The 24,177-nt window shown below is 47.3% G+C and overlaps 1 protein-coding gene across 3 annotated transcripts in view; it reads right to left on the bottom strand.

The window, feature by feature from the left end:
* The window catches only part of COL27A1 (collagen type XXVII alpha 1 chain), a 138,311-nt gene that overhangs the window by 96,334 nt on the left and 17,800 nt on the right, over nucleotides 1-24,177 (bottom strand). For all 3 annotated transcript variants that reach the window (XM_063410124.1, XM_063410121.1, XM_063410123.1), the window contains 4 exons: nucleotides 16,721-16,774; nucleotides 8,605-8,658; nucleotides 3,600-3,653; nucleotides 1,666-1,719 (listed from right to left, as the gene is read on the bottom strand). In XM_063410124.1, the coding sequence (XP_063266194.1) occupies nucleotides 1,666-1,719; nucleotides 3,600-3,653; nucleotides 8,605-8,658; nucleotides 16,721-16,774 (216 nt within the window). The remainder of the gene's footprint in view (nucleotides 1-1,665; nucleotides 1,720-3,599; nucleotides 3,654-8,604; nucleotides 8,659-16,720; nucleotides 16,775-24,177) is intronic.

Raw genomic sequence — 24,177 nt, 5'->3', positions numbered from 1 at the left:
CCTCCATGGAGTGAGAGGAGTGATGTCCATTTCCAAGGCATTGCTGTTTTCCAGTAGCCAAGATATGTTGCCCCCCTTCAGCCAAGCACCAGTGTATTTTCACTGGGAAAATGCCAGCAGAGAAACCAGATTATAAAAAAAAAATTTCCAAACATTTCTCCAACAGCTGTAAATTTTTTCTTAATGCAAGATGCTAATAAAAGCCAGGTTACACCAAACCCACTGCCAGACTAGTGCTACTGGGAGGTGTTTTTAAGCTGCACCAAAGGAAAAATTTCAACATCCAACTTGCTCATTACTTGAAGAAACAGAAGCACACCCCTGCCTTTACCCTGTCCTGTGGGAGTTCAGATCAGATGTGAAGGCCATGTGCTGGACTTGGGAATGTTTGTTCAATCTCCTGTTCCTTCTCTGCTTTTTCCACTATGAGTGCTTGCACTCCTGACGTTGCATTTTGCTGATCGTAACCACAAGGTTTTGTTTTATGAGCTGTTATACCAGGAAAATGGTATTCTTTGCACCCTGTTAGTTAGAACTTGTTTGTGACAGCAAAAGATCCCTAATTAATCACTCAGTTGCTCCTACTCCACACAGGACCCCAAGCGTGACCAGCCTCGGAGTAGAAAAATAAACTGAGCCCCTTCTCTGGGCAATTTGTTCTAGTATAAAACATACAACAAATAACTGTGGAGAGGGAGGGTTCCTTTCAGGCACCTCCACACCTTCTTTCTCTCCTTGGAGTCTTAAAACACACCCGAGGAGGTGTTTGTGTGCAGCTAATTGACCTGAGGAGCTGTGTATGGTCAATGGCCCATTGACTGATGAAGTGATTGAAACACGACGCTAAATTTTAATTGCTCTTTTTAGCTGGGAGGGGGAGTCATGGCCACTGAGCCCCACTCAAACACCTCCCTGCAACAGGTCCAGCTTCGAAAAAAAGAAACCAAACTACCAAGACAGCCTGGAACTGGAGACTCAGCTGAAAAGTCCTTGATACATGAAAGAGCTGAGCTCCAGGTATGGGTGGCTGAGGTACTGCTGTGCAGCCTTGAATGCATGGATAGAGACACACACCCTGCTGCCTCAGGAAAACAGGCATGGATCTTGTGTTCTATCCTTACACGCCCTTTCCTAGGTGTAAATTTGTTTGTGATGTTAATGGTGTTGAAGCATAAACATGGAAGCAAATAAAGTAAAACCTGACCAGAGCTGACAGTCTCCACAAAAAATAAAGAAGGAAGGCACACAGATGTTTTTGAAATGTGCTTTTACCAGGACAGAGAATCATGGTTTCCTTGGAATGCTAGCACTGTTCTGAATCCATCCTTTGAGTACTGCTGTTGGTAGCAGATCCCTTTAGATAATGCACTGGGGCTGCACCAGGCCTAAATTGATCTTGCTGAGGAACACCCAGAGTCAGGGTGCAGAGGGATGTGGAATACAAAGAAGGAACAGAATTCTGTATCCAGAGTTTCATTTCATACTCTTACATAACCTTTAGGCACTTGCTTCAGCCTCTCTCCCTAGGTTATATACCTGATAAACAGGCACAACCTTCTTCAGGTGGACACTGGGACTTTTAATTAAATCTTTCAGGTTGAGTTAAAGAAGAAAAATTTAAAATAAAATTACTAAAAATAATTCACTAGAAAAGAAGACTCTTACCTTTCTACCAGGTGGTCCAGGGAACCCAGTTAAACCAGGTAAGCCCACATCTCCCTGTAGGAAGCAAGCAAGTTCAATTAGTTTTCAGCAACATTTTCCCTATGCCTACTGCAGTTACCACAATTATTTTGCTGACACCAGCCCCCAGCTATTGATATTTCTGGTTCTAATCACAACTCTTCAAAACCTGACTGGCTAAGAAGAGCAGATTTAAACAACATCTCTATTAACTGGCTCATATAAATAATAACCCCAGTTAATTAATGGCAGCTGCTGCTGGAGTCCAGCTTTTCGCAAGCAGAATGAATGCGCTTTTTTTCCCCTCAATGATCTCATTCAGTCACATGCTTCATTCGCCTTTCAATAGGCATTGAAATCGCCCAGGCAAGGAAACTCTAGATTTTAAATGCAGTTAGAACAACAGGTACCTCCTGCCAAATCCTGTGATTTGCTCTCACTCTGCTACTGCGCTGGCTCGGCCCATGGCTCCCGTTCGGATGGTGCTGCTGGTGTAATTGTTTAACCTGCCTGTCTGACACGGATTGAACCTTTGCAGGCTGCTGTGGGAGGGTTTGTTCAGTGGCCCGTACTTCTGAAAAGGGATTGCATCACACCCCAGCTGGCAAACCCAAACCATCACAGAACGGATGAGCGCTTTGCTGTGAGACCTCTCCAACAGCCAAGCCCGCTGTGTGAGCCCACTTGGCCTCCTCTGATCAGGATCAGAAAAGCCTGGAGTGCCTTCTTACTGAAATTCAACAGATTTCCAGTATCTAGCTTGAAAATTAGGCATCGCTCCAAACTCCTGCTGGAAACTGCTTATTCCTGTTACTGCTATCAGGAATAATGCCTTGTTAACACAAGCTCAAGGAGATCTGGATCTCTCCCTTTTTTACACTAACCATTGTCTTCAAGCAAACAGTTCCAGACCCTGCTGGTGGATGATTTCCACGTGATGCCATTCCAATATAGTGTCTCAGAAATTTCAAAAGACATCTCATGGTGTTAAGCTAACATCATCATTTCAGACTTATCCTTCTGAATGTTTTCTAGCATTGCCTTCCATCTTGCAGTTGTGTGGCCTCATTGCCCCTCATGGAGGCATCTGGTGTGAAATGAAGGGCCCAAGCTCCTTATGGCTGGTGCTTTCTATGATCTGTGCATTTGTAGCAAGATTTATGGTGAGAGGAAGAGAACCTGGACAAGAGTTACCAAGGATTGTGCAGGAATCACTGAAAGAGCTGATTGAGGTAGATGATGTGGAACCCTGATCGCCCTACTGTTCATTTCTAGAATTCTGTGAGGGCTTGTTGCCTCAGTAAAAATCATCCAGCTGTGAAACAGCAAAAATGGGAGTTGTAACTTGCTGAAAAGAATTAGCAGAACTCTGATCCTCAAAATCTGCTAAACCCAGAAGGCAGCTTTCCTTCCCAGCTGGGTGCTTTGTGTTGGTTTGAGCAGCCCTTGGTGGAAACCCCTCAGCGAGGTCCATGCCTTAGAAGCCTCCACCAAGAAACCTCTACCCTGATGGGGCTGCAGCATGAGGCAAACCCTGCTCCTCAGCCAGAACATCCTTTCCTTGGCCTCCAAGGTTTTTATTCCTTACACTGGGATTGCCTCTTGCAGAGAGTGGCTGTACCTCAGATCTGCTACTTGAAACACTTGGCTGAAGTTGCCACGTGCCTGTGGCAGCAGGGACTTCGGCTGGGCTGCAGATTGTGGGTAAGTTTGATAAACACTCAGACAACAACACCGTGGCAGTGGCACCTCAGAGCACTGAGAGCTGCCTCTCTTTAGTCCCGAGTCCAAGATCTGAGCCTTATTTCCCAGTCCTAGGTCTACTCAAGGAGCTGGGCTGCTTGTGGCTGCAGTGCAGACTCCCTGTGTGTGTGCACAGTTCTAAAACCCCCCATGGCCCCAGGGTGACATCTCACCTTCTGCCCATTGCGAGCTTTTCCAGGTGACAGCCCAGGATCACCCTTCTGACCCTGAAATGAAAAATTTACATTAGTGACATAATCCAAGGGCCCAGCCCACAGATGTGGTTCTGCTTCCACCAAGTCTCCAAATTAGAAAAACATTTTGTTTTATCCCAGTCTTCCCTGACATCCCAAATGTATTAAAGTGGCCTGGAATAGCTGTTTTTCTGGGGGTGGATTTGGTGAGTGATTGCTGCTGCTAAAGAGTTGAGTTTTAAATAGTAGTTGACAGTATTCAATTGGCTAAAGAAAGGATAACTGGAAGAAAGCAATGTCAGGACTTTTGATACTTATTAGAGCAGACAGCTGCGATTCCTTCCTTGTCTACAGCTACCATCACAAAATTAATTACCAAGCCTATTACTGGGGCTGAACCATCCTTCTCGACAACTCACTAGATGCTGTTGCTTTTTTAACTGTGAGGAACAGATGAGACTGCAGAGAAAGTTGTACTAATTAGACACCCCCAACAGGCAGAGCAATTGTGAGGCTCCCAGGCTGGCAGAAAGCGGCACACTTGACCTTAAGTGGCAGTATTCCTTATTTTCCTCCTTAACAACCGTGATGAGGGAAATTACTGTTTGAGGCTGTGATCTTCTGACAAACACAGGCTGGAATCTCAGCAGTGTTTGATCATCTAATTCCAGCAGATCCCTTTGGAAATCCCACTCCAAATTCTCAAGAGGTGGAAAGGTAAAGTGAGCACCTAACAGGGGGAGAAATGCAAGTAGGAAAATCTAGAAGACATTGAAGTGTGCCAGGCTCTTTGGGTAGGGGAGAGGTAAAGCTTAGCACACAGCACATAACATCTCTTCTGGCACAGCCAAGATGGGTATCCCAGCATCAGGCACTATTTAACACCCCATGAATCATAAACAAGCCACAACCTCTGTGTGACACAGGACAGCTGGGAGGGTTAATTAATGGCTGTCAAGTGAAGTCCTTGGAGGGAAGGGGAGACTCAGAAAGGAGCAATACTGGTTATTAACTGGCATTTCTCATGAGCAGCACAGAGCTCTGGTGACAGCAGCTGAGCTGCTTTTCCACACAGCCTCACTGTGAGTACATTCCACGAGTACTTCCCACCTTGCACAGAGTGTAAACCCCCCCATCCTCCTCCTCCTCCTCCTCCAGCAGCCACCACGAGCTGTGAGGCTCAGCAGTGAGACTGCGTGGCTCTGGACTGTAGGGAGCACTGCTGATTCAAGGCAGATGTATCTGCACAAATTCTGAATGAAGGCTGCTGGCTTTCCAAACACTAAATGAAGTCATGCAGATAATCTTGCTTTGCATGCAGCTGTTATCAGGGCAATTCTCCCACTCCTTGAGCTTCAGAGCAGTCACTGGGTGCTGCCACTGCTGGGAATAGATTAGAGCAGCCCTTGGGATGGCTGGGTGTTCATTTCTACTCTGCAAAATTGATTTACTGCTGCAGGTAGACACCCACCTCTTTCCCTAAATCTTCCCATATGCTCCATGCAGTGACTTTGAGACATGGAAAAGAACTTGTGCCTTCCCCTGGGAAGCTCCAGATCACATTAGCCAAGTCTGTGCTTTGCCCTGGTTCTGTGTTCAGCACTGCTGAGACCTGATCACACAGGTGGAGAACTCAGCCACCAGCAGGATCCCCTCCCCAAGATCAATCAGCAATGGATGTGAGGGCTGAAATTGTGGATTAATTGCTCGAGTCTTCTTACACAGCAATGACAACAGGGGAATTAACCCAAGTCTTGTCCATCCCAAGCCATATACCTTTCCCACAGGCTTCTCTCTTTCCCATCCTAACTTACTAAGAACACTTCTTCCTCTTGTAAAATAAGAAATTGTTTTCTACTGTTTAGTTTTTTTTCCTATCTGAGAGAAGTCTAGAGCTGTGCAATTTAAACATCTCAGTTTTGCAATCCCACTAATACTATTTTAAACATCAGTGAGCCAAACTGATGAGCTACCTTGGAGAGAAAAAGCAGTCACTAAACTGAAAATTCAATATTTTTCATGTGCTTTAAGAAGAGATTTATCTAGAGCAGGAAATCATCCTAATATCTGATGCCAAAAGTCTCCAAATGAGAGATGCAAACCCATCTCTTGCAATGGCTTTTAAAAGCACACCTTGTCTGACCATCTTCCCAATCCCAAAAGCTTTTAAGGCATCCTGAGAGCTACATCTGGTCATCAGCAAAAACACCCCTCCCATGCCCCAGCAGCCTTCAGGTGACAGACCCAGTCACCACCTGTGGCTACAGCTATTGCAGAGGTTATCTGCAATAATCAGTCTCTGCCAACCACATGCAACAGCAATTTTACAACTCCCAAGGACAACAAGCTGGATGCAGAAAGTGGCAGGAATCCCCCTGTAAGCAGTTTCACATCATGAATTGCTGCGCTGAGCACCACAGGCGGAATTCCCAGGTGGCACAAGCAGGTGTAATGCCACCGGAGTCAGTGCCCAGGCAGGTCAGCAGGGTTCTGGCTCAACACCTACAAACAGCTCTGTGCAAAGGATCAGCTTCCTAAAGCCAAGGAATTACAAGTGCTGAGCTCCAGTGGTGAGAATAAAGTGGGCTGTGCACAGGGTTGACTATGAAATGCAGAAACACAACTAAAGCTCTACAGCCAGGCAGGAGACACATAAAAACACCCAGAGCCTGCAGTGCCACACCACAGCCCTTGCACTGAGCTGCTCGACCTTACAAAGGCTCTGGTCATTCAGCTGATAAAAATTATGCTCCTGGGCCCCTTCTTAAGTGACAATGACTTGGTGTTAGTCATGGTTTCCAAGCTGTATCTATTTGGGAAACTTCAATTTCCTCTCTTAGATTGCATGTTTTTTTCTGTGGGATTAACTGCTATCTAAGCCAGACCCAGTGCAGCAGCCACTTGACAGCTCTCAGCAAGAGAAGTTCCACTTGGGGCAGCTTTTCCCTGTTGTCCAGGCTGAGCTCTCACAAGTCCACAATTTCTGCCATGTGCTGGGTCTGTTGAGAAGATTCCCATCTCTGAAGTGTCCAAAGCCAGGCTGGATGGAGCTCTGAGTGAAGCTCAGAGGATGGTGGATGGATGGGGCTTGGAATGAGATGAGCTTTCAAGTTCCAACACAAACCATTCCTCAATGATCTTATGATGAAGGCAGCAGGTCCCAGGTGCAGGCTGACAGGTAGTTAAAACATAAGGGGGTGAAAACCGCTTTTTGGGGCAAAGTCCGTTTTCAGGGACTGCTGTAACACCAGAGAACTGAAGGGAAGGAGGGAAGTCAAAACTGTGGCATCTGATCCACGCCTTCCAAAGAGCATTTCTGAGGCAGAGGTGATGTAACCACAGCTCACCAAGCTCTCCCTGCTAGAGGTGAACCTTTGTTGTGGCCTGGGCTGAGCTCCAGCTCTCACATCCCATTGCAAACCTAATACTTCTTTTGACAAAGCAGCGTGAGCAGACCAACCCTGTAAATGGTGGCTGGACAAAAATAAAATTTATCTCAGAGCCTGATGACACCAGATCTCTGCTGCAGACTTACAGCTCTCCATCCACAGACTGTGCATTGAGATGGAGGAAAAAATGCTCAAAGTAAGACTTCACTACTATTAGGTGACCAACTGAATAGAGCTTTACAGCCAAATGATGATTTCTGACAAGTCATTAGGCTACAAGTGTTAAAAAAAAATCCTGTAGCATAGAAACATAGTTTGACTCTACAGCTTGGACCAGGCTGGATTTGCAGGGCTGGAAATTAGATAAAAGAAGTTTGACTTGACTTATAAAACTCAACAAGTGTGATCTGGAAGTCAGATGGAGAATAAATGCAGAACACTAAGATATAGAACTTTTACAGGCTCACTTTTCAGGCTGCATGTGGAATTTAAACCAGCTGCTGCTCACCAGCATGTCTCCAGTGCCTAATTTTTAATCATGTAGAGGCAGCATGCTAAGTTTCCAGAATCTTTTTCCCAGAGCATCAATAGTGCTCATAACATCTCTGCCTACTGATGAGGTCATGAAAAGGCAGAACCATTGCTCACACCTTTCTCTGTTTGGCTGAGACGTCCTACAGCTCCCTGGTACTGAAAATCTCTGTTAAGTATTGCCTCTCCAAACTCCATTGTTCCTTAGTCCAACACAGATGTTATAAAACATAAACCTATTCCTTTGTAAACAATCAAACCGAAGCAATCCAAACCAGTTTTCCAGGAACTTCAGTCTTTAGGCAACACAAAGCCTTACCCACGGAATGAGCTGGGAATGAAAAGACCTTTTGGAAGGGTTTTGCTGCACACGCTGGGTTAGGACCCCTCCAGAGCCACATCTGTGCTCAATCCCAGGCAAAGGGAGAGGGTCCAGCTGCAGGGGGTGACTCCCACCTCACTGCCACCCCGGGAAATGTGTGTGCAGCAGAAAAGGACACAACACAGGGCCCCCGGCACTGCAGGAGCTCTGTGAGCCCTCCTGGAGAGGTGAGGGCGTCTAGAAGGAAGCCAGGAGATCAGTTTGGGAGGTCTGATGGAGTTCAGAGCTCCCAGAAACTCTGGAGAGGGAAAGACAGGAGGAGTTTCAGGAGGGGGAAAGCACAGGAAGACACTGGGTGCTGCCAGGCACTCCTGCCACTGCCCAGACTCAAAGGGAGAGGAACAGGCTGCAAAATCCAGAGAGAAATGAGAAAGCAAAGAAATTCAGAGCTGGTGGAGCTCTGGAGCAAGCCCTTGTGTGACAAAGCAGTTTGTGCCCTGGCACAGGCATAGCTTAAGCAGGATCCTGATTTGGCAGTCTTTGAAATTCAGGAGAACCAAGGATGGAGGCACAGCAAAAGGGTCAGCTGTGCTGCTGGACAGCCCCTGGGAGAGCAGGAGGGAGGGAGAAATGGCTTCAGCTGCTGTGTTTTTGTCCAGAGCAGGATAAAAGAAGCTGTCCTTCCCCCAGGGTGTCCTGCGGGATGGGAAGGTGAAGGCTCCTCACACCAGTTCATACTTACTTTTAGTCCTGGGGGGCCAGGTGAGCCAGGGTTTCCATGGGGGCCTGGGGGACCCTAAAACACACAACAAACACAAAACAGAGTCAGAAGGAGATGGAGGAAATCTGCAATAATCCTGGGGCAGCCAAAAGCCTCTGGGTGTGCTGTGCCAGACTTAAGCCACAGCCCCAGAGCCCTGGGGTGCCCTGGCAGGGGGATGGTGGCACTGGGACCCTCCCTGGCACCCACAGAGGGACACTCAGCTGTGGGTTCCCACCGGCCTCTGTGGAAGGGGATGTGTGTCTGTCACCACAGGACATGCCATGACACTGAGATAATTTGGGTAAACCAAACATTCCCCAGGTCAGGGGAGTCCAGGCTCTGGGAGGAGCCCCAGCAGAAGGGGATGGAAGCAGGCAGAGGGGAGCACAAGAGTGTGGGGGTGTTTGTTTTTATTTTTTTTTTTTTCTCAGAACTGAAGAGAACAGAAGTAATTACCAAAGGAAAATTGTTCAGCTCATTGGGGTGAACTCATTTTCCCCACAAGCCAACCAGATTTTTGCCTTTAGAGGCTGGAAAGAAAATGGATAGTCAGACAGCAAAACAGTGGGAATAGCAGTAAGTCCATGTAAGCCCTTCAAATCCTTATTTCACACAGTTAAACCTATATTTTCCCTTAGTTCTCACAAGCCAGTGACACTGTCAGATTATCTACCTCAAATCACATACACCAGTAACTCCTTTGACATCATATTTTAAGAGCACCCTGCATATTTTCCGAAGACTATTTAAGGAGTTATCTGGAATAAGCAGCTAGGAATAGTTTATGCCTGGATTATACACAGCACAGAAGATCTGCTAACCTTTCAGGCAGAAGTAATAACAATTCTAAGTCCTCTTGAACACGTTCCTGGGAGATGAAACAACCTGAAAATTCAACTCCAAGAATCCTGCCAAGAACGTGTGAGAGCTCTGCACTACCACCAGGAGGTCTTTATGTACCCTCAGGTTAGGGGAGTACAGGCAAGGGGATAAAAAACCACTCAGGCACTTTCTCAGCAAGCTGCAGGATTTCCAATGAGCATTTTGGGGCCAAAAATCTTCAGGGTCTGATTTTTCACTGCAGTTAAACATGCCACTGCCAGGCAAGTTCAGTGCCCTTGCTGTCTTCTGAGAGAACATTGCTGCACTGATCTCTATTCAGTTTTATTTTTACTGCATTTTAATAGAAAATAATGACTTTTTAAATTGCATCTGGTGGTACAGACAGTTGCTAAATGCTCAGTGCTATTTCACAGCATGTTGCTCTGCTGCAAGAGGCCATTTAATTAAAAGATTGAGACTGAACTTTTCAAATGGCAGTTTTCACTCAAATTAACATCCCATTCTTAAATTTCTTCTAAATTTTCAGCCTGAACCCAAATAAATTTATTGCCCCATTCTTAATTTCCTTTCAAATTTTCACACGAAATTCTTCTGTTTAGCCTGTCTGTGAATTTCTAGTGAAACTGAAGGAGCTTTAATTAAAATTAAGGTGCTTGAGTATCAGTTTCTCACCTGAAAACCCATACAGCTGCTGTAGCCAGAGTACCTGGACACTGAGGGGTCTTAAAGAAATTCATTTTCCCAACAAACTGTGGAATCACCTGCCCACCTCATTGAGTGGAACACTGAAACAGAGACTGAAAGTGCTGCTTAAGGTAATTCAACAAATCTGTGGTGGCAAAAATGCTTCAGCCCAAGTCTCAAATATGCAGGAAAATGAATAATAAGTGACAGAAATCAGGCCAGCAAAGTCTATATAAAAGATATGCTCCTAAAAACTTGTACACATAAGCGATAATCGAGGTAGCTCTGTTCATAAATCCAGCCTGCTGCTGGATCTGAGGAGGGAATTCAGCTGTAATTCAGCTTTGGAGTGAGGCAGCCTGGCCCACAGCCCACGCCAGTGCAGTCATTTAATCTGTGCTCCACCACAGCCCGGGGCAGGCTGACAGCAGGGTCAGCCTGGAGGGAGCACTCGCTGTGCTGGGACTCCAGATGAAACTGGAGGTTTCCAGGAGGAAACCTGAAATGTGGAACCTCAGCTGTGACTCCAGATGAAACTGGAGGTTTCCAGGAGGAAACCTGGAATGTGGAACCTCAGCTGTGACTCCAGATGAAACTGGAGGTTTCCAGGAGGAAACCTGGAACGTGGAACCTCAGCTGCCAGTCCAGAGCTCCTGCATGAGAGACTAATCCCACCCCCAGCAAAATATGCTGCAGGTTCTTCCAGAGTCTACCAAAGCACAAAATCCTAAAAAGCCTTAACAAGGAGGAGGGGAGAAGGGAGGAAGAATCCAGTCACAGCTTCTAGTGATTCAAAGTGTGATTATGAAAACAGAGACTCTTGAGATAAAACAGAGCCTTCACCACTGGGTTCAATGAGTCTGACAGAGGGTATCCAGTGTAATCCAGCAAAGGAAGGCCAGAGACTCATCCTGTCCCTAAAGACCCACGTGGTCTTATCCTAGTGGAAGTGGCCACATCCTGGTGATGAAGTGACAGTGGGAAGTCCAGTCTGGCATGAAGGAAACTGCTGTGACCAATTCTGGGGCTTGTGTTAGACATCTGAAACTGCTCTGGCAGCTGTGGAGAGAACAGGGTGTAGTCTGCCAGCAGTCCTAAAAATTGTAAAAAGTAATTGATCTTGATGTGTTCCAACATGGTGAGTCCTGAATCTGGGATTCCACCCACATTCTTGGCAGAGGAGGAAGATGCTGTGTGGTACAGTTAGATGGGCTGAGTAACAGAAGGCACAGGATAGCAGCTGCCTCAGGAGCTGTCAGCAGCAGTTAATTGCTATAATGGATTAATTTGATCCTGGATTAATTCAATTTACCACTCCCACCTAGAAATTTGGATTCTCCTAAATATATTTATCATGAACACATCAATTTTGCTCCTCTTATCTATACACAGGGTAGGACAATGCTGGGACCACTAAATGAAAAAAAAAATCCCACTGCACGTGTCATTGTTTGCTTGGGTGCTCATTTCCCCACTCGCTTTGGCTTCCTCTATCTGCTGAAACAATCCAATCCAATCCAATCCAATCCAATCCAATCCAATCCAATCCAATCCAATCCAATCCAATCCAATCCAATCCAATCCAATCCAATCCAATCCAATCCAATCCAATCCAATCCAATCCAATCCAATCCAATCCAATCCAGTCCAGTCCAGTCCAGTCCAACCCAGTCCAGCAGCAGGCAGATTTGCATCTGAAACTTCCAAGCCTCGCACCAGAAACTCCATGGAAAATTTTACCACGGGACAGCAGCAGCCTGAGGCTACCCCATGGCACGGAGACCAGAACAATCCCTGGAGACCAGAACAATCCTTGGATGTGTTCTCCAGGCGAGGAGGGCTTTCCCCTCTCCCTGGAATGTCTCCTACATGAACGATGCTGCTTGAGAAGGACTCTGAGCCACCCAGCTCAGCTCGGGGATGCCTGGAGAGGGGACCCTGCTCACAGAAGGGCTTTTATGCCTCGTGGTTCACAGCCCACAAAAATTAACAAAAGTGTAACTGTGCATAGCTTCCCCCCAACCCTCCCAGCATTCACAAAGAAGGGGGAAAAAATCCTCCCAGCTTCTGCTAAATGCTAAAGAGCAGCAGTCAGAGGAATGACCGCTCATTTGAAACTCATTATGTCTTGGGGTTTCACTGTGTAAAGCAACTTTTTCTGCTTCTGACCTACAGATCCCACTGTGACCTCTGGCTTGCTGAAAAAGAGCTAAATATTTGAAGTGAAGCCAAGCAAACTGTTTCTTTAAACACTTTTCAGAAATTGGAAAATCTTCCTAATGGCATGAGGATACCGGGGAATCTCCACAGCTGACTGAGCTGCTTGTTTCAGGAGGGAAGCCCTGCATTTTGAAGGAAAGGGAGATTTTTTCCAACCACAGACCAAATGTAACAGGGACGTGCTACACTGGGACCTCCCAGTCTTTCAAGCTGCTGTGGTTCAGGAGGATGGCAAGTGCATCCTGAGGCATCAGGGAGTGCATATGTATTCCCTTCACCCGTGCATTTAGATTTCTCCCATCGTGTCTCAGAGTTTAAATAAACCAAGTGCAATTACAGCACATCAGGCTTTTTTATTGCTGATTCTGCCTCTGACCTGTTGTGTAGACAGGGATGAAACACTTCTTGTACCTGCATTTGCTCACCTGTTGGAGAAGGAGTGACTTCCAGTGGGACCTGGTTTCCTGAATTATTTAAGTGTTTTGGAAACTTTGACTGTTGCTCTTTTCTTGCTGTCCTGAGGGCTGAGCAAATAACCAAGGCCAGGCTGGACAGGGCTGGGAGCATCATGGTCTAGTGGAAGGTTCCCTGTCCCATGGTGTCAGGTTGGAACAAGATGATCTTTAAGGTCCCTTTCAACTCAAACCATCCCCTGAACTGGACTCCTGTCTGGTATTTACCTTGGACTTGCTATTTCCTTAACACAGAGGCAAAACAGGGATTTCCACAGCCTCATCTGGGAGGCAGAGCTTAAGACCAAGTGTCACCCCTCTCAGCACTTCTCTGCAGACCTGCTCCAACCACGGGTGCTTTGCTGCTCAAGCTACACCAGTGGAATGAGGCACAATTTGTGTGGATGCAGATGCCCCTCAGGCACACAGCACTGGGTGAAGCTCACAGAGCCTGGGGCGAGGCAGGAGCGAGCTACAATGGTGAAGGAATTATTGCTCCAGTGGGAGCCCTTTGTTGACAGCTCCTTGTAGAGCTTGTTGGCACCTCCCTGAGAGCAAATCCCAGCAAATCTCTGCCTTCCTGGGAGACCCTGATGTTTGAAAAAATGCAAAGGTCAGAAATAAAAGCTCTACACACATGGCTTGCACAGAACTGGGGGTGTCACCCCATGCACCCCCAGTGCCACCACCATGGAAAAGCTGTCCCGTGACCTGCCTGGCATTTCACATCATATAAAGCTGGGGAAATCCTTCCCTGCTAACACTGCCATTCCCTTAGAACTTACACAGACACTGCATCAGGCACACAGCACATTTATCCAAGAACAAACAGTGTGGACAGACCTCTTCTTATGTCTTGAAGTCTTTAATGTGGACATGAAAGCTGAAAACCTTCCTAGCTGCATATAGACAGAGAAACCCTTCCTGAAGAGCACACATGGCAGTTCAGCAATATCTCTACAGACTGGAGAGCTCCTGAGACAGTGTTATTAGCCATTCCTATTGCAATTTGTAACTCATTTATCTTGGAGTCCCTCAGGAAATAATGAGAAGAAACACCCAGTTTTCACTTGTTGTGAAAATTTGCTTTCATAGCTGCAGAGGGCAGAGCACAGGAACAGCCTGAATCTGTCTCAGGGGGCCCCTGCTGCTCGAGTGACAGGGTGTACAATCAATTCCATGCTCCTGAAATGGGGATTGGCTTTAAAAAATGGAGAAATTGTAATTTTCAACAAGACTACTACACTATCCACTCTGCTACCCTGCCTTGGATTGCTCTTGAATGCTGAGCACGTCCCTTTCAGAACCTGTCCCACGCTGTTACAGAGCCTGGGATGTGTTTTTGCAAAGCAGGTGGCATTGCCTACATGGAAGAGCCACCCTCAGACTACACAGGCAGGTCTGGTGATACTCATCTGCTGAAAACCAGGAGACAGATCCATGGGAGCAGCCAGATTTTCTTACAGACTCTCACCCACCACAGTCTCACTCTCAAGCCTAATCAGAGATTTCATTTTACCCTAACCAATATAGGGGGAAACAAAGGGAGGAGACAATATGGGGTGGAAATTCTGCACTACACATCAGCATGAGGCAACTTCACAGCTACAGAAAGTCACAAGTCAAACGCTGCTGCTGGATTTTCAAATGTTCCAGGCAACTGTATAAGCATTAATAACATTTAAATCATGCAAGTTACAACAAGGGCGATTAATCTCATGCATCAGGCCATAAATTTCATTGTGACAAAAAGATCCTTCCTTTCCCCTGCATCCACCACTGCAAAGTTGCCTGCTGTGTTCACCTCTCCTCTGGAGCTCCAAATTTGGGCTGTAGCCTGATGGGACACCTCATGGCTTATCCATGGGCTGGCGCAAGAACCCTGCTGCTGCTTTTTTGGAGGATCAGCTTAGGAGAGGTAGAACATGACCTCTGCAATGTTGCACATTTATTGTTAAGTTTTTCAAGCACAACGAAAGCAAAGGATGCAAGAATTCCTCTAAGCCTGTCTTAGTCCCTGGCAGCTCCACTTTCCTATGAAATCCCTAAACCCCAAAGAGACACAAGAAAAAATTATCAGAAGAAACACATCCTAAAGTCAAAACAATTCAGGCACAGTCTGTCTCCAGTGCTCCAGGCCAGATATTCATAGAGTGACCCTTCTGCCCCCTCCCAAAATTAGCACAGCCTCTTTGTAGAGGTCTGAGCCAAGCCAGGCTCAGCTGTGCTGAGCACTTCCTAACTGGGAACTCTTTCCTGGACCAATTCTCAGCACCTCTGGCAGGGACTGAGCTCAGAAATCCTCTGTTGCTTATTGTCTTTCAGAGGATCATCTTAAATATAGGATAGAGCATGCCACGGCTGGGGTACAATAGACAATTATGACACAGCTTCCATGATGCTATTTCCTTCAGAAGAAACTCAAGTGGAATTGGGATGTAGAGCTGAAATTTGGTCACTCATACAGCAGGCAGGGGATGCAGCTGGGCACTCCAGACCTGGAGTTTAGTTTGAAAACCACAGGATTGCCAGAAGTAACACCAAACACCCCCCATAAGCAACGAGCTGGGGTAGGAACCGACTTTCAGCTTTAATGGGGATGCCAAGAAATGCAAACTCTGGGCAATCTACTGATGTGGGAGCTGCTTGGGCACTTGTGGCAGAAAACATCAGGGCTGATGCTTCACTAAAAACCTTCTCTAACATGGAACAGACTGTCCCATCTATAAAAACGAGCCTGGTGCTGCCTAACCCTGCTCACTTAAAGCCCAAATCAGCTTTCAGGGCTGTTCACACAGCTCCAGGCTCGGGGGGTCCTGCAGACCTGCATTTCACTGTTGGAAAAAGGAGATTTAGTTTATTTTTGCTGGATACTGTGAGATCTCACAGGAGCGTAACAAGTGTCCTGGGGGAATGCCGAGCCTCCCAGCTCTCAGCCTCCTGCTTGTTCTTTAAAGACATTACAGGGGGTTGAGCTTTAGCCAAGTATGTGTGAGGAAATCTCCCTCTGCTGCCAGGCCAGGACGCTGCCTGCATCACGCATCCAAATATTCCCTTCCTCCAGCCTCACACACTTCCACCTTTGGATTCCCAGCCCACAGCAGTGCAGGGCTGAGGGAAGGGGCTCTGTGGCTGTACCCTGTGGGACAGCTCTGTGCTCCCAGGAAAACAGCACTGTGCTGCCAGGAGAACAGTGCCAGCACTCCCCGTATCCAGGTCAGGCACACTGCCCAGCCCTGGGAGAGCCAGGCCAGGGCAGGAGGCTTTTCTCACAGCTAGCTGCAGCACTCAGCTCCAGATGTTTCCTCAGCACGGCACTCAGTGTTCAAAGATCTGCATCAGAATTTCGTTTGGGGAGGAAGAAATTCTGCGAGAGTCATTGCAAATTCCTGAACAGATAAGGCATTCTGCTTCAGAGCTTGAAAAGGAGTCAGAGAGCAGGTCTCAGTCTGGGGAACAAACAAACCTCATCTCTCTGTGTGCTGAGTCCTTGGTCCTGGACCCACTAATGAAGGAGCTTGAACTAAACAATTTGTGAAGCTGGGGAGAGTGAAGGGGAGTACAAAAAGCAGCCAAAGCTAATATTCAGCAGTGGGTTTGCAAAAAGGAACAGATACTGGAAACAAAATGAGACAGTCAAATCTCATTCTTCTGACAGCCATTTGGAAACAGCCATCCCCAGCCTTGGCTATGCCAAACCCTAGCTCAGGGAGGCTGCAAATCACCAGTGTGACCTCCTGAAAACCTCCAACAGGGAATGAGGGAGAAGGAGACCAGATCTCAACAGAGAGGGGCCTGAAGAAATCATTACTCAGCCACAGGAACTGCAACAGCCCTTGGAACAACAGGACAGGCAGATTCAAATACGAAAGGATGGAAGTTTTTAAAGCACTTACACGAGAACCTCTCTTGCCAGGGGGTCCTGGTAAGCCCGGCAGACCTGGTGGGCCCTAGAAAAAAAAAATAGGTATTAGTGATGGTTCTATAACAGGATGGTGCCCCTGACAGAGCTTCAGAGAGAGCCATAACAATCATTTGGAGAAGACCTGGGGAGAAGGGCCAATTCCAGCACCACAGCCAAAGTTTCCCTTCAACTTATGCTATTACTATAAAGGGATAAAAAGCCACGCACAAAAACATCTGCAGGAGCACGTATTTCCAGAGAGTAGAGACAGAGCATCCCCATCTTCCTGCTGCAGCCTGCATTCCCAGGAACACAGCTGTGCTTCCCCTCTCCTGGACCTGCGTATCACAGGGGTAACACAACTGTCTCCAGTTTGGATTTTCCTGCTCTGTGTAAGCACCTTGGCAGGGGAAGCACATTGTGTGTTCCAATCTCTATCAGCTGGACACGTGCAGCTCTTGGTCTTGTAGGTTCCGACACGAGTTACGACATAATCTGTGATTATGTGTCACCCTAGCACTTCATATTTTAGAGCAGCAGGTTATAAAATGTAATAAAATTGGTGTCAATGCTGGAAATTCTTAAATATGGTTTTGTAGCAGAGGAAAGGTCGAATCATACACGTCAGAGCAGTGGGGGCTCTTGGAAGAGGGTAGGAACAAAGTGGAGATATCAGGGGCCCAGCTATGCACTGATCTGAAACAGGTTAGGGAAAAATACTTAACCAATGAGGTCTGAACTCCTTTGTTCATCTATTTATTCTTTTTTTTTTTAATGGGCTGGAGAATTCAGATTTCTGGAGAGCCATCTGCAACTCCTAGTAACTCCTCAAAACTTCTTTTTCCCCAAGCCAAACATGTCTGACAAGAATAACTGTTAATTAAAGCATCTCCCAGAGGATTTATATTCTGGTAGCTTGCTACAAAAGACAAGTTTCCATTGCATTCAGTGGGGAGACACATCCAGAGCAGCCGACTGAAGGATGTTTGGAAGGCAGCCTGAGCTCTCTGACTGCAGGGCGGGTGGGACAGCAGCTCCCAGGGACAACAGTGACAGGGATGAAGGTGCAGTGCATGGAGCAGGTGCAGGATGAGCCCCACAGCCACATTCTGGCCTTGCTCCCTTCCCACTGGATCATTCCTGTGGGATCTCTTCCCTGTGGGGTCCCCTCCCTGCACAAAGCCACTGCCAGGCTGGCCCTGCTGCTCAGAGCTGCTCAGGCTGGTACTGCCCATGAACAGCAGCAAAAAAAGCTCAAGATCTCTAGTGCAGCTCCCAGGAGTCATGAAGGGCATGATTCAGTAAGAAAAAAATCAACCCAGGAGATCCCTACCCTAAATCTCGTGCCCAGGAAAAGATTTTGGAAAGAGAAAACTTGCATGAACCATACAGGTTGGATGGATAAATACTCCCCTGATATTACCAACCCTTCCACACATAAACAGCACATTAAATTGTATAAAAGTGATCTATTTTCAAGAGCCAAACTTGACACAGTAGAAAAAAAAGTCAAGGAAGGCATAAGCAAAGCCCAGCGTCCTCTGTACTATTGATTTATCAGCACAACAAATAAATCATAACTGTTTATCCCTGGAGTAGATAACAAGAAAAGGCTTGTTTTAAAAGAGCCTACAGAGCACAGAACAGCTAATGTGACACTGTGACATACAGGGATGGACTTCTGTCACCATGTGAGCCAGTGCTGCTGCCCAGCCCTGGAGATGTCCAGTCTCCAAAGCGTGGGACACTTCATCTGACCCCTCTGCCAGCTGCTTATTGCTGGCTAGCACAGTATTACTGGTCTTTGTATTAACAACCCTCATTGATACAGCTGACCCTCATTTTAGCAATATCCCAGTGTTTTAACCTGCCATTGTGCCAGCTCAGGGCCCCGTGCATAATGCAATTATACAGCTGTGCAAATAGACACGTAATTGTAGGGGTTTTTTAAGCCTCATGTATAATTGTGCTCCAGAATCTCAGCTTTTATTAAAAATATCCCCCCTGCCCTTTTAGTTGGGTTGATAACTATCAAACCACGAATCCAGTGCAACTGGGGCAGCAACAGTTTTAACAGAGTTTATCAGAGATGAATCCAAGCCTTAATCTCTCCTCCACCAAAACCCATTCCCATTTACACCCTTAAAAGAAGTAAAAGAGGAGATGCAACTGTCTGAGCACGGCGTTCCCCATGTACCAGAACTGAGGTGACCTTTTCCACCTTCCTGCTAACAGCAGCTGCAATTGTACTTGGCCACTTGAGCAAAAACCTTCTCCAAAAATGTGGGCTGCTCAGAACAGACTGAAGCTAACACAAAAATAAGGAGAGAGTTAATACTGGCACTGGAGTGGGAATACAGAGTTGAGAGAAAGGCTTCTAGCTGGAAGAGCAGTACACAATCCAGGAGTCCCTGCCACTGTGCTTTGATTTGTCATCCATTCAGACTTATTTTTTCCTTTTGTGAGGAGTAAGAGGGATAAGGTGATGGTGGGATGAGTGGCTAAAAGGTGCCAGCCACCACAGTAACTGCAGAAGGTAAAAATGTGATCATTTTTCAGTGTGAAGCCTGTCAAGGTGGGCAGTGGATGGACACAGGCCGTGGTGAGCACAAAGAGTGCACTTGGTACTTCTCACATTTCTCAGTTCCTTGGTGGCTGGGGTGGATGGGACGTGGACTGTGCCTTCCTGGTGACCCCTCTGCCTTGTGTCACCCAGCCCATGTCCTCAGACAAGAGCCCCACAACCCACAGCTGCCTCTGCCTGGGGAGAGCAAGGCTGAAATACACTCCAGGAAAATGTGCATCCGGAGAGGCAGCCAGAGGAGAAGGGCTGGATCAGCGCCCAGCTACTCACAAATGATGGATGCAGTCCTACTTCAGGCACAGGGCTCCACAGGGAGAGCAGGAGGTGTCTGAGTGAGGGGCCCAGAGCCTGCTGGGGGTGATGCCCACACAGCTCTGCCCTCACCAGAGACACCTCAGCTCACACAGAGCCTGCAGGGACCTCTCATTCGCCCTTTGGGGCAGCCAAAATTCACCAGGAATTTCAGCAGGAGCAGAGGGAGAGCTCCAAGGGGCAGGGAGATTCCTGCTGCTGCCAGAGGGATGAGGGTATCAGTGCTGTGCCCCTGCCCTCCCATGGCAGGGATCAGCAAGGCTGGAGCCTCCTGTGGCGAGCTCCTGCTCCTGGCACTGCAGCTCTTGTCTCTCTGGCTCCTTGCCTGTTCATCCTGCAAACTGATGGCAGAGAACACCCACCCTGTTATCACACAAAGCAAGATCAGACATCAAGGAGAAACTCGGCAGCAGCAGATACTCCCTCTCTTCTCCAGCCAAACAGCTGAGCTGTTAACCAGCCTGAACAGCTCCTGAAGCAGCTCAGGGCAGCCACAATAAAGTTTAACCCTTCTCAGGTTCCCACGGTAGCATTAACAACGATCACCAACCCCACCAAATGATTATAGGATTTATTCTAAGCTGCTGCTGGGAAACTTTCTGGTGCAAAAGGAACTTTTTTTTTTTTCATCGTAGCTCTCTGGGCTTCAAAGTTGCAAATGGGAAATTAAACCTACTTGTCTGAAAGGAAAATACATCAGACCCTGAGGAGAAGGGAAATCTTGCCATTTCCTCTCGCTGCTAATTTATACCTCTGCCTCTCCCACACTGTGACCCCTCTTGCACTGCTTCCTCTGCCCACAGCAGTGCTGCAGGGAGCAAGGTGCTCTCTGAGCTCCAGACTCAGCAAGGCCAAACCTGCTGGGGAAGGCTGGAATTAAAGCACACAAAGTACAAGAATTAGTGCTGGAAATTGGAAAATGACTCTTGAATCAACTTGGTCAGATAGCAAAGGATTCCTGTAATTGTTTCTCCAGGAGTGAGTACTCAGCCCTGCAGCAAAGCGCTCAGATTTCCCAGGAAACTACTAAGCTTATTTTCTAGTGCACACTGACAGATGGACATATTTACTTTAGGGCCTTCCCAGCATATTTCTGCCCAGCCACTAGTGGCACAGTTCTCCTGTGTCCCAGAAAACTCTGTTTCAGAAGTGCAAAGCACAGCTAGGACTGAGCAGAGAAGAGAGAACATTCTTCTTTCTCAGGTGCTAATGCCTGTGGTAAAAATCAACTTAAAAAGGAGTTCAGAAAACACATCAAAAGCTTCTCCCCACATTGGCACCATGTTCTGAGCAGTGAGTGATGTTCTCCCTGCAGATAAAGAACTTGAGCTGTTTTCTTCCAAGAAGGAAAGAAATATTCCTACAGGAAAAATGGTCACTGCCACAAATCTACCCTTTAGCCTTGTACCAGCAAGGAAGGACTGAACAGCTACAGGGACAGCACTGGAATTCAAAATTCCCTGCTTAGGAGAACAGAAGAGGAGGAGAAAACCCCCCCATCTTCAACAGCCTGCCAACCTCTCCTCACCTCCCTGTCATTGCCAGGCATTGCACAGCTCCAAAAACTGCCTAAAACAAAGCTAGAATTTTAGGGGGAAAAAACCTCCAACACTTTGGTTACTTTCTTCTCCAAGGCAGGCTTATCATATTAAAATTTGGACACGTCTGGGTTTCAACCAGTCTGAAAACAAAAAGCCCTCATAATTCTGGCAGGAGCTGAGCTGCTGGTGGAGAGCCAGCCTTGTAACACGATTTCCTCACTAGGCACAGATGTTTGCTCTGGGTCTGTGCAACACCTTTACACAAAGGTCCTTGTCCACAACTGGGTTCCTCACAGAGCAGCAGCACAATACACAACAAAACAGGAGTGTTCCAGCTTGATGAAAGCCACTTTTCCACTGAGACATTTCAGGAAAAGGCTCTGCAGGGGCTGCTTCGGACACTGGAGCAATCCCAGACCTTGGAAGGCAGCCTGAAAGGCTGGGAAGGAATAGAGGGATCACCTACTCTACTACGCACTTTCTATTTTTAAAAATTTATAAAAATACTTGTATATACTTGTACAGCCCTAGATCCTTTGCAGCACATTTATCTCAAAGACGCTATCACCTATCTTTCTTCAAAATTAACTTCATTTTACACAAATAGACCTCTCTGACACTTGGTCATTTGCCTGCAAGATTTCCCTTCCGGAATATTTCCAGTTAAATCACCAAAAAAAACGTGATTTAATGATGTGAGCAAGGATAAAACTTTCCCCATGCATTATACAAAGCATGCAGTCTCCCCTTTTTTATTATTAATATGACTCATTCATTAATAGATATCCAAACACGTTTTGTGTTCCTTAATTTATCACGGACTGGCAGCTCAAACAGCCTTTTCTGGTGCGAGGAGGACTGGAAATGGGCACCTTATATATTTTATATATTTTATCAGCGTTTCCAGTCACCTCTCTTCCCTGCCCACTGATTGAATTGGCTGGGATTGCTTCTTTAGGGAAGGAGCCAGGCTCCAAGACAAACTGCTCGTGCGGAGGATGGCAGCTGGAGCAGTCTAGACTGGGGACACGCTTGGAAACACATGTGCCTGCAGAGAGGGAGAGAGGGAGGGAGAGGGAGCTGCCTGCCAGGCACCCCCACTGCCTCCAGCCTGGGGCTGGGAGCCCCTCTGTCCTCACTGGGATCTTGGGGGTGTCCTTGAAACACCCTCCCTGTTCCTCAGTGCTTCCACAGCCTCTCAGTGATCCCAGCCTGCACATTCAGCATAAGAGGTGGTTTTCTTGCTCTAAAAATAACCCTTAGACCTGTCAAGGGGCTGGGCTGTAGGGACCAAAGAGCTACGGAATTGCAGCTTTATATAGGAGGAGAAAAGTGTGACTGTGCTAGACCCCAGCCATGCTGGGGGTGTAGCACAGCTTTACCTGGCTGCTGGTGGGCAGGGGAGAGGCTACAGTAGTCGCCCAAAATTTTAAGTTGATTTTTACCACAGCTCCCTGCCAAACCTGCTGCTGGTCTAGACAAGCAATAGACACCCCATCCACTGGAGGATTCAAATACCCATCACATCACAGCTGTAGTTCAAGAGTTTGACATGCTCACAACAGATACTACTTTACAGAAAGCATTTTTCTTTTGAGAGGGGTTTTAGGCTACTTCCAGCCATGTGCTGGGGTCACACTGCAGGGCTGGAGCAAGGCTGGCTGAGATGCTCTGGGCAGTGGGGATGATTCAGAGGGACTTTTGCCAGCTGCTGAGTCAGTGCTGCTTTACTGACTTCGCACGATATCTGGGTGTTCCTTTTGTTATTTCTCCCCTCCAAAAAACCCAGACAGCTGAGATCCCAAATGCTTGTGGTTATTAATGGTTCCCAACAAGTTTTTCTTTTTTAAGAACATATTGCCCTCCCTCCTCTAGCTGCTCAGCAAATCCAACACTCTTGGAGAATTAATGCTCTGCCATGAGTTGCATGTGGGATGCAGCATCTCCGTTTCCTTTTGCACAGAATCCAGGTGGCCCCTTCAGGACAGATTAATACAAGGAGTGTGCTGAATTTTATTCCTAAATAAATCCTTTCAGTCCTTTGCTCACACTCTTCTAACCATCAAACCCTCTCCCTATTGTTGGATGGGGCCTTTCTGCACAGCTAAGATTATTCCATTGGTTATTTTAGCAGAATTCACAAAGCCTCAACTGCAGACCCCACAGAGCCTGAGTCACCACTCAGGCCTTGCACCATGGCTGCCATTGGGATGATCAGGATGAACAGCAGTCCTTTCTCTCTAGGTGGAAGGGTGCTATGGCTGCCAGTCTGCCCAGAAATCACAGCCAAGGTGGCCCCAAATCCTCGCTGAACAGGCAGAGGGCAGTTCCCCCCAACACCTCCCTGCCCAGGGTGACAATCTTCTTGAAGAGACCTTGTATCAGACAGCAACTGGGAAAACTAATTAATCACCTTATCCTGGCCTGGGTGTGCCAGACAGCAGATGACATTCCCAGCCCACAGGCTGCCCTGGCCAGGCCAGCGCCGGGCTGGGATATCACTGACCTCACCACAAACGCCTGCCCGGCAGCACCAGGATGGCGCCAGGTAATTACTCAGACACAGAACATTTATCAGCACTTGTTCTGAAACATGCTCCTCTGGCCACGGACGTGCTGAATTTCTCAAGATGTCATCCCCATTCCGATCTCCTCTTTCCCTTCCCACGTCAGAGACATCCAAGGAAGCATGGTACAGAGATCTGCGAGTGAGTCACAGGAGCTGCTGAGCACCGTGTGGCAGCCAGCTCCAGCCAAGCCACAACCTTTCCCATTCCAAGCCCTGATTTTGTTTCCAGCAGTCAAAGAGAATAAGGCCAGACAGCCTCAGAAAGTTCTCCTTTCCCTCGGTTCAGGACTCCAGTTGTTCTCAGACAGGATGGAAAAATCCTGCCATCTCTTCCCTCAGCCCTCCACAGCCTGAACCCATTTCTTTGCTATGATTCACAAGCCTGAGAGAGATTTTCCACTCCAGTTCAATAATAAGCTCTTTACATTGCAGGGGCTTAGAGC

This window comes from Prinia subflava, chromosome 12 (genome assembly GCF_021018805.1).
Source record: "Prinia subflava isolate CZ2003 ecotype Zambia chromosome 12, Cam_Psub_1.2, whole genome shotgun sequence".
NCBI lineage: Eukaryota > Metazoa > Chordata > Aves > Passeriformes > Cisticolidae > Prinia > Prinia subflava.
The sequence above is the reverse complement of the archived record's forward strand: the minus strand, read 5'-3'. Positions and strand labels throughout refer to the sequence as shown.